At 36.8% G+C, this 16,856-nt stretch overlaps 1 protein-coding gene across 3 annotated transcripts in view; it reads left to right on the forward strand.

The window, feature by feature from the left end:
- The window catches only part of CACNA2D1 (calcium voltage-gated channel auxiliary subunit alpha2delta 1), a 354,317-nt gene that overhangs the window by 249,866 nt on the left and 87,595 nt on the right, over positions 1-16,856 (forward strand). For all 3 annotated transcript variants that reach the window (XM_054399510.1, XM_054399509.1, XM_054399508.1), the window contains exons 8-10: positions 4,458-4,527; positions 5,303-5,353; positions 6,452-6,551. In XM_054399510.1, the coding sequence (XP_054255485.1) occupies positions 4,458-4,527; positions 5,303-5,353; positions 6,452-6,551 (221 nt within the window). The remainder of the gene's footprint in view (positions 1-4,457; positions 4,528-5,302; positions 5,354-6,451; positions 6,552-16,856) is intronic.

Here is a 16,856-nt window from a genome sequence, read left to right on the forward strand (position 1 = left end):
GAATCAAAAGCCTTGAAAAACTGAGAACTTAACTATTTCTTTTGCAAAAGGTTTTATATTTTATAGCTCCCAGTTCCTGTTAACAACTCAACTTTTAAAAGAGCACTTAAAGTTAAAAAAAAAAATCCAAACCCCAAAACCCTTTCTTACTAATTCAACTTAAAAATTATCAGTTTGTGCAATTAGTGTGCAGGTTGGATGGGATAGTTCTAGTTTTTACATTGAAAGAAGCCTCTTTGAGGGTTGTTCCTTTGGGTTTTGGGTTTGGGTTTGGGTTTTTTTTTTTTGTTATTTTGTTTTGTTTGGTTTGGTTTTTTTTTTGTGTGTGTGTGTGAAATCTTGGGGAAGAGGACCTGTGCTGACATGATTTGGATCTAACATGCCCATGATATGGAAAATCTTACAATGTGTTTCATTGTGGCTTGTTTTTCTAAAACAATGTAGTGAGTGTTGTACTTACACAAGCGGATCCACCCAGTTATAAGATAATCACAGAATCACGGAATGGTAGGGGTTGGAAGGGACCTCCAGGGATCAAGTCCAACCCCTTTGCCAGAGCAGGATCACCTTAGGGCAGGCAGTACAGGAACATACCCAGGAAGGTTTGGAAAGTCTTCAGAGAAGACGACTCCACAACAGCTGTTTAATATTTTGAACTGTAATGCCTCATCACTTTTCACCTTTATTGAAAAATAAGTGAGTAATTCTGCAAAGTTGCTGCTGCCACACTAAAATTCACCTGACTTCTTTCTGAGAAATAAGCTGAGGAAAACCCGAACACAGGTCTGTACACAGAAGTACACTGAAAGATGAGAAGAAATAAGAAACGAAACTAAAGGCAAAGTATAAGCTGTAGGCTGTGCCTGTGCTCAGAGGAAGACTTTGCTGAATCTGACACATGGAATTGAGTAGTCTCTTTATGGAGGTTTTGAATCAACATGAATATTTACTTGAGAGATAGTGTGACGGGTTTAGGAATTACCCCCCATCATAAATTTGGAGAATTACTCCCAAAATAAATCTCAGACTATCTCAGAAGGTTTTGGAAGCAAAGGAAGCTATATTTGCAAGCAAACTAAAGTCTAGAAATACGAAATGCAATGAATATGTACGATATATATATATATATATTTACAATTTATAAACCATACAAAGACCCCTCTGGACAAAGCTAGGGAGCTACCAACAGCTTCTTTCTCCCTCCCCCTTCCTTCCCTCTCCATGTACAAGGGAAAGAGAAGAAGAGGAGAAAGGAATTAGTATAGCTTTCTAGTACTTAGCCACAACAAGGAATGCAGCCAAAATCAGCAGAGCTGAGCAGACACCAGCTAGTAGCAGCTAGAGTGAAGTAGCAAAAGAGAGACAAAATAGTTTATGCAACTGCTTTTAATCAGCTTTAACAAATACTTGTTTGCCTAACCCAGTAGATGCTACATTGAGGTTGACTGCCCAGTAAAACTCTGAAATGAAATTTAAATGAAGTTTAAGAGAGAATAAGATGATAGAAGATAGCATATTTGTCTTACTATAAGCTTTAAGGCTCTTTCCCTAAATGTGTTACAGGGATATAAAACTGTTAATAAGTCATCTGTGCCTTGCACACTCATACCTGACCAGTAGAGTGGAGTAGATGTAAATGAGGTCTCATCTGGCAGAACTCTCAAAAAAAGGCTTCCCATATGACATTCACCTATGCTTTTGGAGTCATCTCATGAATTAAATATGAGCACATGTAGCCAGGGTCTCTTTTTTCTGAGCAATACTTTCAGGTAGGCTTTACCCTTTGACAGCCTCTCCTGCATAAATTGATTTTGCATGTAATCAACAAAACAGGATTTCCACTCTACATGAGCAGAAAGAACAGAAAAGCTTGCCTTACTCTTGCTTGAGATATAGCCATGCCTCTTTCTCCATAATACAAACAACAGAAGTGGGAGGGTTATCAAATCTAATGAATAATTTATAAAATATCAAATCTATCCATATGCCAGACAAGAAAATCATCAAAGGAGAACATTATTGAAACCTAATGTGTGCAAGAGAACTGTGTAGTGCTGACATAGTTTCACAACATTAGTATGCAACCAACATGGTGAGTCAGACTTCTTCAAGGAATTAGGTGAGTCAGGTTCCATAGCATCTGAAAAAAAATAATGTACATTTTATACAACAGGCTACATAAATAAAACTTAAAGTCCTTGACCTTCAACTTGGGTTTTTTAGTGTGTTTGGGGGTTTTTGTTTGTTTTGTTTTGTTTGGGGGGGTTTGTTTGGTTGTTTTTTGTTTGTTTGTTTGTTTGTTTTGAATTTTTTAGAAAAATGTATATTCCTTTTCTTTTTTTTTTAGAAAAATGTGTAATCGTTTTTTTGTGTGTATTTCATTTTGCTTTCCTTTTAGACCATATAATGGCCTTTGCCAATAAGATATAAGGCAATTTCCAGAAATGAATTTATTATCATGGAATCATAGAATGGTTTGGGCTGGAAGGGACCTCCACAGGTCATCTAGTCAAATGCCCCTCTACAGTGAGCAGAGACATTGTCCACTAGATCAGATTGCTCAGAGCCTTGTCAAACCTCACTTTGAATATCTCCAGTGACAGGGCCTTCTTCACCTCACTAGGCAACCTGTTTCAGAATTCCAGCACCCTCATGCTAAAGAACTTATTCTTAACAGCCAATCTAAATCTCTTCATCCCTAATTTCAAACCATTGCTCCTTGTCCTATCACTACAGGCTTTTGTATACCCATCTCAAAAATTGTGTTTTCTAATTTCTGAAAATTTCAAAGTTTCCTGTCCCTTCAGATCTCAAAGGACCTGTCAGGTGGTCTAGTCTGAGACCACAGAAAATACTGGAATAGACTTGATAGTTCTTCTGGTGTGTAACAACATGCAGTATTTTCTGTGGCTGATAAATATCCTATGGGTTATGCTTGGTTTAAAGGGTCTAGTAGCTGTTGTGCCAACTCAGGTTATGTTCACTTAGGAAAGGGTTCATTTAGTAAAATAAAGAATGAGCAGTTAGTCAAAGCCAGTGGCTTTTATATTCATGGGTAAAGATGAAATAATTCTTCCCATTTGTCTTAGATTAATGTTTTTCAGGAAGAATCCTGGAGCTGCCTATATCTTTCTTGATTTCCTAGACAGAAAAATGATTAACATCAAGAAATAGTTCACCCAGTGCTATTGGCAAACAGTGAGAAAGAAAATTGCAGAACATTATTTCATTTTGTGTAATGTTTCACATTTTTATGTATGCTCATTAAGCTGTCAAATGGTTTTGAAAGTCTCATTTTGTTTTTCAGTAAGGAAAACATTTCTGACTTTGCTGAAAATTATGGTGAAGCTTAGATTAAATGCTCGAAAAAGGTTATTAATCTTATAATTTTCTTTACAGAAACATGGATGTTTTCATCTTATATTATTTACGGAATATGTGATGCTTCCATGTTACTTTTCTGATTTGCATTTTTAGAAAAAGCTCTCTTGAGTCAGTATATAATTTTTAGATGCATATAAGAGTTTTGGATTAGTGCAGTATTATCATATAGATTAATTTATAAGAGATTTTCAAATTAAGCACTTGTAAAATAAAGAAACAAAAAAGTTATTTCATATTCTAAAGCACTATATTTTAAATTCTGGTTCCATTGAAGCTAGTGGTTAATTATAGTCAGTATCTCTATCTTCAACACAACTTGGCCCTTTAAGGTCTTTATCTATCATAGAATTATAGAATGGTTTGGGTTGGAAGGAACCTCCAAAAGTCATCTAGTCCAAGCCCCCTGAACTGAGAAGGGACATCCTCCACTAGATCAGGTTGCTCAGAGCCTTGGTGAGCCTGATCCTGAATATCTTCAAGAATGGGGGCTCAACTGCCTGTCTGGGCAATCTGTTCCAGTGTTCCACCAACCTCATGGTAGAGAACTTGTTCCTAACATCCAGTCTAAATCTCCTCTAATTTCAAACCGTTGTCCCTTGTCCTGTCACTATAAGCCTTTGGAAACAGTCCCTCTGCAGCCTTCTTGTAACCCCCCTTTAGATACTGGAAGGCCGCTATTAGGTCTCCCTGGAGCCTTCTCTTCTCCAGGCTGAATAATCCCAGCTCCCTCAGCCTGTCCTCACAGCAGAGGTGTTCCAGCCCCTTGATGATTTTCAGGGTCCTCCTCTGGACCTGCTCCATCAGGTCTATGCCCTTCCTGTGTAAAGGGCTACAGAGCTGGACACAGTAGTCTAGATAAGGTGAACAAAGTGGCAGAATCACCTCTCTTGACCTGCCAGCCACACTTAAATCTATGTGTGGATTTATTGTGTTATATTCTATGCTCATATATATAGGAGATTTTTCAAATACGGACATTTTATATCCACACCAAATGTTGATATTGATTTATTATGTTGCTGTATTTAAAGTACTTAAGATAATATTTATAATTTATATTTTTTCATTTTTAGCTTCCCCATGGGTAGATAAAAGTCGAACTCCAAACAAAATAGATCTGTACGATGTTCGCAGGAGACCATGGTAAGCTTTCTATAAAGGACTAATGTATATGTCATTTACTTTCTAGATAGATTTCTAAAGGCAAATGTTCTGATTTTCTGATTATTTATGTCTAATAATTCCTATTTTTCTATATTGATATTAAAAGAAATAAATAATCAACATTTGTTCTGAATAAACAATTTTCAAATCACGATACTCGGTATGCAATATTCCTGTAATATGTTGTACTATTGCTTTACATGGACCTTGTTATAGGAGGATAACTAGCAAATAGCAAAAACTTTGATTACATGCCAAAGTACCAATATATATCAGTGGTTTTGACACACTGGTAGCTGGTAAATGACAAGAGAACAGTGGGCCTGGTTCTCATCTTTTTTCTCTGTATGCCATTCAAGGCATACTGAAATTGGTGTTCATATTCTTACTAATTGACAATATTCTTTCAAAGGTGAAATATTTTTCCCAAAGTTGGGCTGGTGTAATAATTCCTCTATCATCAAGATCTTTAGCTCTGAAGTGACATTCATGTTTTTCATTTATTGACAAGTGAAAATAGTGAATTTTTATCAGTATATCCTGCTCCTGGTTTTTCCTAATGCGGTTTAGGCTTTAGTTTACTTAGAATTCTGACCCAGCAAATGAGAAAATAATGGCACATGATCTTTTGCTAACTACAACAGGAAGAGTTTGTTAATTCAACTGGATTCAGTTTAGAGATGGCAGTATTTTCCATCACACATAACAAACGTGTTTGCAAATTTGTGTCACTTGTGCCCTTTGTTTATTTCAGGTATATCCAAGGAGCTGCATCTCCCAAAGACATGCTGATTCTAGTTGATGCGTAAGTGTTTAATGTCTGGCTATTGACATTAGGGGGATAAAAGTGCTTACAGACATTGAGCAAATCTCTGTATGTTGGAAGATGGAGAGAGGATTGAAAAAATCTTTATATGCAAGGATCAAATATCTTGGTAAAGACAAAATAAATAAACAGGAAAAAGTCATTCCAGAAAGCCCAAACCTGAAAAATATTTAACCTGGGGAGAAGGAAGTGTTTTTTAAAATGTAATATTATTCTGCTTTCATTTTCTTAATTACTGAAGTGTTCAACTGAAAGATTCTCATGTGCATGCCAAGATATGTTGTAAAGCAAACAAACAAACCACCTCAAATTACTTATCTCATTACAATAGATTGAATCATGATTTCTTAAGCCTGAAACATAAGACTTTGCATGTTTTACCGTAGATATTTAAAAATTGCCAAGTTTGCTATAAAATATTCATAGAAATTAAAAAAAAAAAAAAAAAGAAAAAAAAATCATTACCTAGGCAAGGCTTCCTTTGTTTAGCTAATGTTCAACATTACCGAAGGAAGGGATTGAAGGAAGCATTGAACCCAATATGTTGAAGAGAATGCTTTATGCTGAAAAAAATTATCAGGAAGTGAATTTGGATTTAATGCTTTTTGAGATACTGAAGTGCTTTTTTATCAGCAGTGAGTTTTATTAGCTTTTGTTATTTCTTCAGCTTAGGTTTTGCCTTGAATCAAACTAGCTGTCATTTGGCTATCTGATAATCTAAAGATGTAAATCTGTGTGTAGGAGTTGGAAATGTTTAGTTAATGGTTAAAGGTGGTCGACTCCCTCAGACTTCTTGAAAGGAAAATAGATTTCTTGAAAGGAAAATGAGGCAATAATGTACCATTATCACCTCATCTGAGCCACTGGATGAGGACTTTGAGTGGTGGGTTTGGACTTAATATTTTTTTATAATAATGTTGTAACACTGTTGATGAGTTGGAGAATTCAGGAGAAGTATTGGCAATTTTAGTGTGAAAGTTGGTGAGAGCTGTGGTAAGTAATTTATATTTTCTTTGCATTTTTATAATAACATTTCTTAAATTCAGCTTTTTTTTTTTTCTTGTGGATTTCTGTTAGGAGTGGGAGTGTCAGCGGCTTGACTTTGAAGCTAATCCGCACCTCGGTCATTGAGATGTTGGAAACCTTGTCTGATGATGACTTTGTGAATGTAGTTTCAGTGAGTATCTGTCTTTAACCCAAAATTTACATAATCAACAAAGCTGTAAGCAAGCTATTTTTCATGCCAGATCTGAGATGCCTGAATGTTTTGCTCACAAGAGACTTACAATATATCACAAAATCGCTCATACGGATTATGGTTTTCTTGTTACCTACATTTCAGTGAAGGGCAACGGTCGTTTAAACAAGTTTTTGAGTAGCCACATTTTACTTTCTAGAGTCATAGAATGGTAGTGGTTGGAAGGAACACCTGCAGATCATCAAGTCCAACCTCCCCTGACAAAGCAGGGTCACCTAGGAATGCATTCAGATGGGTCTTCAAAGTCTTTAGGGAAGGAAGAGACTTCACAACCTCTCTGAGCAGCCTGCTCTGGTGCCTCACACTCGCAGTAGAGAATTTTTTTTTTCATGTTGAGGTGGAATTTCCTGAGTTTGTGTCCATTGTCCCTTGTCCTGTCACAAGGCACCAGTAAAAAGTTCCTGCCCCCTTCTTAACACCCTGCTTTCAGATACTTATAAACATTAATAAAATCTCCTCTTACTTAGGAAAAAAACCAAAACACCAGGAAACAGGCCCTGATTTAACCCATTACATATGATAGCAGGGTCTGATTTTACATCTTACATATGACATCCACACTCACTACTTTCCTATATATTGCTCTGGTCTGTGTAAGATACCATCTGTCTGACTAGTATATGCAAATTCTCTTGAAATAATTGGTGGTTCCTAGGTTTTATATTGTGATATGAGACAAAATTATACAGAGCAAGGAGAAGTTCCTTCTTCCACACAGCAGATATTTGAGTTGCTCATGTTAATTAATGCATGGTGACAGAAGATATACAGCCATATATCTATCTGATGAAGAGGTGTTGCTGAGAAGTTCTACAGTTAATAACTTGACATCATAGCAATTTTTTCCCATAATAAATAATATAATAGAGGGGCAACTCCATGAAGGCACTTAAAAAATGTAGATAATTTACGTGTAGAGAGGCAGTATATGCAGGTCACAGGAATGTGAGGAGGAAGATAAGATTGTAAGGCTTTTCAGATGAAGGTGATGCTGACTTTCTCAGGGCTGGCTTTTCAGGAGCTGAGATTTTCAGAACATAATCTGAAATTTTAATACTAACTGTAAACACTACACACCACACTTGACAATCAGACCTAAAGCTGGGGTTTAACAGTTCTCTAAAATTGTTTTGAGTATTTTAATTTTTTTTTAATGCCATTTTAGTCTTTCTAATATTTGCATGGAATTTAAACTGCGAATTCCTGGTTTTCAAAAGAGCTGAAGGCAAAATAGTTTTAGGGAGGTAGAAGAAACTATGGGCAACTTTCAGTTTTCAGGATGATACCTAGGATGTCATGTTCTGGCCTTGAGCAAGAGTTTTTAAGTTTTCATCAGGCTGTTAAATTGTAGAGCTTTGATTCTAAGGATTTAGGATGGGAATATTGACATAGTCTTAATGAGAAGAGACAGCCTGCATGGTGAGTAACTGGAATGATTTTAGAGATGATTTTCAGCTTCTGCAGATGTGTTGTAGCCAGCCTGCAGGGAGAAAGTCCTGAAATACCACTATCAGAAGTTTCTTTGAATAGTGCTTATTGCTTTATTATCTGCTTGTCAGTCTAGCTAGACCTTTCTCCAAGTACTAGAGAGAAGTTTTTCTCTTCAGTGGCATTTCCTGTGTTAAAGTTTTTAATACTGGATTATTCAATTTTCTTTAGTCTAAATTGCAATAAAAAAACCCCAACAAACTAAAGGTTTTATTATTGTTATTAAAGGAAATAAGCTTTTCTGTAATGCTATTAGGGAGCTAAAATTTTGCTGTTAGGTTCACTGTTTTTTAAAAAAAAGTAGTACTAAAGTACTGAGAATTGATTTATGTGTTCTGTGGAGCTGTGGAACTTTCACCATTGGAAAATCTGGACCCCAAACTACCTCTTAATTTACATATAGAATCATAGTGAGGAGGGATATCCTCCAAATAGATCAGGTTGCTCATATTGTTGTCAAGCCTCACCTTTGAATGTCTTTAGGAATAGGACCTCAACTACCTCCCTAGGCAACCTACTGCGGTGTTCCACCACCCTCATGGTAAAGAACTTGTTCCTACCATCCAATCTAAATCTCCTCTTCTCTAATTTCAAGCCGTTGCCCCTCATCCCAGGCCTTTGGAAACAGTCCCTCTTGCAGCCTTTTTGCAGGCCCCCTTCAGGCACTAGAGGGCTGCTATTAGGTCTCCCCAGAGCCTTCTCTTCTCCAGGCTGAGCAACCCTAGCTCACAGAATCACAGAATATATCTGGTTGGAAGATACCTCAAAGATCATCCAATCCAATCCTCGATCCAGCACTGAAAAGTCAACACTAAACCATGTCCCTAAGTGCTAGGTTCAAACACTGCTTGAACAGCCCCAGGGATAGTGACACCATTACTGCCCTAGGCAGATCATTCCAATGTTTGAGAACCCTTCCAGTGAAGAAATATTTCCTAGTATCCAGCCTAAAACTCCCCTGCTGCGGTTTGTAACCATTTCTTCTAGTCTTATCATTTCTCATCAAGGAGAAGAGTCTGGCCCCCTTCTGGATTCAACATCCCTTCAGGTAGTTGTAGAGAGTTGTAGCTCCCTCAGCCTGTCCTCAGATGGGAGGTGTTCCAGCCCCCTGATTACTTTTGTTGTCTTTCTCTGGGCCCACTCCATCAGGTCCATGTCCTTCTTGTGTTGAAGGCTCCAGAGCTGGATGCAGTACTTCAGTTGAGGTTTTACCAGAGCAAAGTGGCAGAATCACCTCTCTTCATCTGCTGGCTATGCTTCTTTTGATGCAGCCCAGGATGCTATTTCCCTTCTGGGCTGCAAGTGCCCAGCTTCTCGTGTCCAGCTTCTCATCCACCAGCCCTCCCAAGTCCTTTTCTGCAGGGCTGCTCTCAATTTCATCATCCTCCAGCCTGGATTGATATCTAGGATTGCCCAGCATAACTGTTTAAATGCTGGACAAAGAATTTATATTATCCGGGAGTATCTAAATTTTCAACTTTTTTCAACCTCTTTGTGTAATGTTTATTCAACTCAAGTATTCTGTTGTATGTGAAAGAAATGTAGATTTATTCAATACATTTTATGTTAATCCTTAAGGATGTTTTGTCTTGAGGCATCCTGTTATTTGGCATCAGTGGCTAATTAAAAGTTCAGAAAGCTAGGTGAAAATGTTCGATTAATACAATATTAGCAGATGGATATATGAAAAACTAGCAGTAAAAGGAATTTAGCCACAATTGTTCTTGCCCCACTAAATTTTTGGCCAAAAAAGCAACAGCTGGTTTATAGCTTAGCTTTAATAATCAGAATATTTATTAACATGGTTCTGAGTGAACTAGAGAGCTCTTTTACCTCTAACCTCTGCCAAGATGTTGTCCCACAAAACCCATATGTGTGATGATTCATGCCCACAACTGAGACACATGGATTTAAGGTTGTGTCACTTCTAGAAAGTGACAGGATTATTTAATTAACCTTGCTTTGTGTATGGAGAGATAATAGGAAATAAAAAGCTTGAAAGTAGATGTGTTAAAATACATTAATTCTTATGATTGAATATACTTCTTTCAATTATTTCCAGTGTAAAAAGGCTGAATGAAATATTAAGTCATGTAAATATTGCCAGGGGTTAATATGTCACAATTTCCTCTGAGATTTGCATTTTTCTTATCTGAAGTGCTGTGCTTTGTTGTTGAAAGAAAACCTGCTGTTTGATATAGCTTAAATGTGTGAGTAATACAGCTGTTTTCCCACTAATCTGGTTATATGCTTTGATAGCAGTAAGTGGTAGATGACAGGGGCAGCAATTCCATCCCAGCACGTTATGATTTAGTGACTTGGTTTCAAATGTTGACGCAGAGCATGCAATTTATTTATGATCGTGGGTAGGCTGCAGTTTGCAGGAGAAACATTTCAACTGCAAATCTGTGGAGGTGCAAAAAACCACACAAAGTAAAAACCTGCCTTACAGCAATAGACATGCTGAAGGTCAGGAGCCACAGAACTGTTTAAAATCACTTAGCCTTTGTAAAAATCTGAACCAGTATTTACTGTTTAGGAGCTGGAGGTCTACTGTTAGGGGCATACAAGGGGTGATAGAATCATGGCCGAAAAATGAAAGCTCATCTCCTGCTTTTGTGCAGCCCTGCACATCAACTAAAATTAGAGATTTCTGGATTAATTGATTTCAAGGAAAAAACTGTGCATCTAGCCTATTAAATTATTGTTGGGGATAAAAGCAATCTGTTGAAGATACATCCCTTATTCCCATTATTTTAAGAAGAAATCAAGCATGATCATATCAGTGTGGGATACTGCTACTGAACTAGTTCTCTTGGTTGATCTAGAGGAAACGAAAAGGAGGTCTCCAGTGAGAAAGGGCTTACAGGCAGGATTGCTAATGTACTACAGTCCTTACTTTCTTATGCTCCATAATGGACATTATTAGGGAGAAAATCCAAAAGCATCTACGTAGCATCTTTTCCATTATTAGGTAAATTAAAGAAGGACAGAGAATCAAGCTCCCACTGTAGGTCTACAGATTTACTGACTTAATCCTGGAACATTTCAGGTAGTGAATCACAGGAGCTCAAATGAAGCATATGGTCTCCTAGGCATCAGAACTCTGTGAGGCACTAAACAAATATATCTTATTTCTTTTCTTGAGGAGGTCATTAGTTTTTTTGCACAGTCAACAAAAAGTGAGATAAAGGTAAGTGTAGAGCTGAAGTGTTGGTGTTCACGATGCTCTTAACAATCCATCTAATTGTATCATGACCTTGCAATTTTTCTTAAGTCGAATGTCTCATTTTCAAGAAAATGGGGAAAGGTGATAGCTAAAGAGAAATGTATCATCATAGGAATGATTCCTAATGGAAAATAATTAACATTCTTTAGTAGAAGGTCATTATCTTGTACCTTCCTCATTCAGGGACCAAGAGAATTTGCTGCATGTATTTTCATACAGGCCTGTTTAGCACTGTAGGTGCTTGGTTAAACAAAGCTCAAAGAAGTTATGAACAAAATCTAGTATTCAATTTCAGCATTGATGAAAAGTAGAGGTAGAGATAGGCTGTGTAGCTATGGAAATACATGTGTGGGAAATAGATCTGGATGATACGTTTAGCAAATGTAATGCAGATGAGTATTCTGCAAATAACAATGGAGAAAATTTGGGAACCATTGAAACCCAGCAATTCTTTAGAAGTTAGGAAGAATTTAGAATTGGGGGATTTAATGGGTTAATGAGAGTAGTAATGAGTAGTATAAATGACACAATAAAATGTTTGTCTGCAGAATTACAGTTTAATTTTGCAGACAATCTAAAGAGAAAATCGAGACAGGAATTAATGATCCTATAGGAATGTATTTCAGGTGAGGCTGGAGTTGAAAGATTAGGGTATAGAGGATGTTATATTATCTGACTTTTTTGAAATGAAGTAAATTGACTTCATTAGGACTCTGATCCTCAGGAAAGCAAAGTTTGTATGAAGAAAAATAAAAAGTGGAGGACCTCTAGGAGTCAAATTCTTGAAATCTTCTTGTAGTCTTCATCTGACTTGATGAGTTAGAAATACTTGTACAGCTTCAGTGGCATGGCTAGAGACGACTTCCCCTCTCTCCTGGGAGTCAAATGATGAGTTGCTGAACTCAGATTTTGACTGTGTCTCTCCTTTGTTCTGGCTGAATTCTGTTACATAAATGTGAATCATACCACTAATTTAATACAAAAAAAGTTTTACTCAGATTTTACAGAAAAAGATTTTAGGTGTCTTCTGTGAGAACTGAAAGTGGTTTATGGTTGATTTTTTGGTTCTTGAAAGACTAAGTGAAAGCCTGGTTCTTACAGTCCTGAGTGAATCATCTAAGAAGATGAATGTCTGACCACATATTTTTCTTTCTTTTTGTGTGTTGCTATTTGCTTTAACATAGCTTATTTTTTTACTGTTGTGTTTGCTGTGGAAGGAAAAATGTTCAAAAGATATAAGAGGCAAAAAGAAACAGAAATACTTGGAAAAGGAATAGGACAAATTTTAAAACAAGATCTGTTTCATTTTAGGTCTTTCTCAAAGCATTAATTCTAGGGAATAGAGCAGTTGAGTGCCTGAATAGCCAAAAGGAATGGAAATTAAAAGCTGGAATTCTACATAAGGATGTCAGGAGCAGGGATATTGCTGGAAACTGTGCATTCATTACTGTACAGTATAGCTGACAATTCCAGATTACTAGAAATGTCACCTCCATTCCCACTCTGAGGGATTGCTTTGGGCATCAATAGAGATTTTTATTGTCTCCTCTTACAGTTGTCAAATGTCAGGACGTCAGACTCATAGCAGCACATGGCATGGGCTTCTGTGATTTCCAGAATAAATCCTAGCCCTCTAGTATATTATTAGTATTTAAAATGAGTAGTCTTGCAATATATAAAATGAAGTGATAGCTTTATCTCATGGTTCCAAAGGTTAATAAAGATATTGTCTATTTCCAGTTTCTTATTTTTCAGTAGAGCACAAGCCTTATTAAGGAGATACTTGCTTCATTATACATAGCATCCATCCTGCAGTTCTTATGGCATGTCAGTTATTGGGCCAAAAGTGCATTTTTAGGTCAACTTCCCAGCTAGGTGACAGTTATTAGGGGACATTGTGACAGTATAATTAAAAATCTGTGGTGGGTGAATGGTCTCTTGAACAATGAACTCATTCCTTACCAGTTTGGAAGAGGCTGGGCTCAGCTGGCCTCAATGACTCATTGTGTTCATGAAAAAAAAAAAAAAAAAAAAAGAAGAAATTGCAGTCTGTCCATTGGTTTTTTTGTTTTTGTTGTTTTTTTTTAATGTAGTTTATATAAAGTCATTTATTTGGTATATGAAAATTTTAAGACACATGTGGCAAGATGTTAGCTTGGTGTGAGTCTAAAGGATTACTTAGGCAAACCATGAATGAAGTATTCATCAACTTCTCAAATCTTAACGCTTTCAAGACTCACGCCTTTCCCTCCTGTCTCACACTTCTTTGCCATAGCAGCAGCATCTCACACATCAGCAATGTGCTGCTGCAGCCTCCTTGCTGCTCAGGAAGCCCAAGCACCATGAGCAGCCAGAAACTGCAAGGGAGACAGGCATGTTTAAATCAAGCCATAGGAATATGGAGGTGATGATGTAGTTCTCCGCAATCCCCTTTATATGGCTGCAATCCCCTTTATATGGCCTGATGCTGAAATGTCTTTCTTGTAATTTTGTGCATTAACTATGTCTTGTTCTTGATGCCCTGAACAGAAACCTCACATATACAAGTGAATATATAGATAAGGGTTTAGTACTCCAACCTTTATCTCTGGTGGACCAATAGGACATGAGAAACCCAGATGAAGCTATATCAGGGAAAGTTCAGTCTGGACCTTAGGAAGAGGAAGAGGTTCTTCACCAAAAGAATGGTCACTCGCTGGAGCAGACTCCCTAGAAAAGTAATCATGACACTATGCCTGTCAGATTCAAAGGAGTGTCTGGATGACTCTCTGGGTCATACAGTTTAGTATTAGGTAGTTCTACAAGGAGTTAGGGAGTTGAACTTGATGATCCTCATGGGTCCCTTCCAATCTGAGCTATTCCTTGATTCTGTTCTATGTGATTCGTCTTTTTTTGGCCAAGGGTGTTTTGTGTTTTACGCAACTTGAATTTGATTGAATGAAGCTTTCCCCAGTCAAGTGAAAATAATAATAATAGTGCTAATAATGCTAATGATAATAACAATAATAGTAATAATAACAACAACAACAACAAAAATTGCAGAAGAATTTCCTACAAAGTCTCTTTTGGTTACTCTGGGTAGCAGTGCCATGCAGTGTAGACTACAGGACTAGAGCACTGCAGTAGTGCAGTAGTTCAGATCAGCCAGTTTACTCTGGGAGATGCTAAAGTTTGCAGTACTGAAATTTTCAGTAAAAGTCAGAAACAACTTGATTTCAACTAAATAATGCATGCTAACTGAGCCACAGCATCATGAAATGACCACAAATGACTTCAGCTTGCTAAACTAATTCATCTTTCACATTTAGCTGATGTTCTTTGTTATAGCGCTGAGATTCACAGAGCAGCATCACACTTCATGTTCTGAACATTAATCCTCTTGTACTCGGTGGGAGCTTTGCATTGATTTATGTGCAGATAATCATACTGCTTAGAAAGGCTAACAAAGCTAACTGAGAGAACATTTTGGCCCAGTATTTATTCTATTTCCAAATTTTTATCACATATTGTGCTACAGTATTTTTTTCAGCAGATATTTTCTGATCTCACAGTTTTATCATGGTTGAATGCTCTTGGCTATAGTACACAGATACCTTTCACAATGAAAAGAAATCCGATACATTTTAAATTTCAGGGAATACTAATAGAGTAAATTGTCATGTAATTCCAATTTTATTTCATCCCATGCTTGCAATTCAAATTAAGAAATGCAGGTGTGCTCCTTCTGAGTACTAGAATCAATGGTTTAGATTTTCCTTACAGTGCATGTGTAGAGCTGTACTGTATTTCTAAAGGCTATCTGTATGCAGGTCATAGGACAGAAGAAAACAGTTATTTTATAACAAGATATGAATGCTGAACTTTAACACCACATATTATTTTTTGTCATGTCAAATTACAAACCTTTATTGCTTGAAGTGCCTCACATTTTCTGTGTACTGAGATCTACATGGGAATAAAACTTTGCAAATTGCTTTCTTACTATTCCCTAAATGCATCCTGATAAATATTTATAAAGTCTTCTCACTGCTGAAATATAGATTCTAACTGGACTTATTCACGATTCAGTTATTCTTGGGATTAACCCTAAAATCCTATTACCAAGCATAAAGCAACAGGGGAAAAAAAAGGGGGGGGGGGGGGGCAAAAATCCCAGCAAATCTGGATTTAGCTACAAGACAAAAGCCTGATGAAATCAGATCTATTTCACTATTGCTCATTTAATACATATAGATACAACTGGGTCACCAAGCTGATTTAGCCATGAGGTAGAAGTAGCATAGCAACAAACCTCAGCAGATTGAAAGTCAGCATCAGTAGCATCTGATTAGATCTTCAGCAAGCTGACTATATTTTTCTCAGTTTCCAGTATTCCCCAAGCGATGTTTCTGATTTACCAGCTTTCATAATGTTGGTATTTCAAATGTTTGGGATTTTTAATCTGTTGTAAATTTCAATACAGGAATTACTACTTTCTTCAGATTTATTTGATTTTCTACAAAATATGGTCATTTCTAAATGTTCAAAAATACACAACTTGCATACGGTTTAAGGCAGGGTCTCTTGTAATTCAGAAGTTACGTGTATTTTTATACACATGTTTATTTTTATATGTGTATTTTTAGTGTTTGTTTTTCATTTTTCTGTTTGTGGAATTTTTTTTTATTTTAGCTTAGAGGTATAATTTCAGGAGATTCTGTTTAAATATGCTGTGTTGAATCAGTAGATGTTAGTAAACTAACTAGGATGAGTGAAGAATAGGCAGGCAGCAGCAGGTAAAGTCGTTGAGAAAATGTGAATTTTTTGCCTAAACATAGTATTAAACAACTTTTACAGACTTTGAAGATGCAGAAAGACATTTAGGTTGGAGGCCATTTTACAGGGTTTCCATTGTGAATGTTGTAAATATGATTATTAAAACTGTTAGAAATTGAGATGTTTCTTTTAGTAATATGTATCCTTTGTATGGGAAAAAAATATATTCATCCTTCAGGATCTGAGATGTCATGTGTCATGAGGAATTTATTTTTTTAAAAAGAAAGTTTAGGTTTTAAAATTCCATTTTTCACTCATTTGGCATAGAAGAATATTTTACTGGTTTAACTGAACTGAGAAACACGTACAAGTCACAGAAGGTGCCGATGACCTCCACCAGAAGTGTAAAATGTCCCGTTTCGAATTAACATTTTTAAGACATTTAATTTTTTTTGTTGTAGTGCCACCTAGTGACTAAAACTTGAACAAGTTTTTTGAAGTTTCGCTAATTGATTTTGAAAACTTTCATATAATCATAGAGTGGCTTAGGTTGAAAAGGACCTTAGAGATCGTCTATTCCACCATGGGCAGGGATGCCTCTCAACTAGATTTGGCTGTTCAAGGCCTCATCCAACCTGGCCTTGAATACCCCAGGCGAGGGGCCATTTTTGTGGCTCCTCTCTGGACCTGCTCCAAAAGGTCCATGTATTTCCTAAGCTGAAGACTCCAGAGCTTGACACAGTACTCCATAT

Source organism: Indicator indicator, chromosome 3 (genome assembly GCF_027791375.1).
Source record: "Indicator indicator isolate 239-I01 chromosome 3, UM_Iind_1.1, whole genome shotgun sequence".
NCBI classification, from domain to species: Eukaryota; Metazoa; Chordata; class Aves; order Piciformes; family Indicatoridae; genus Indicator; species Indicator indicator.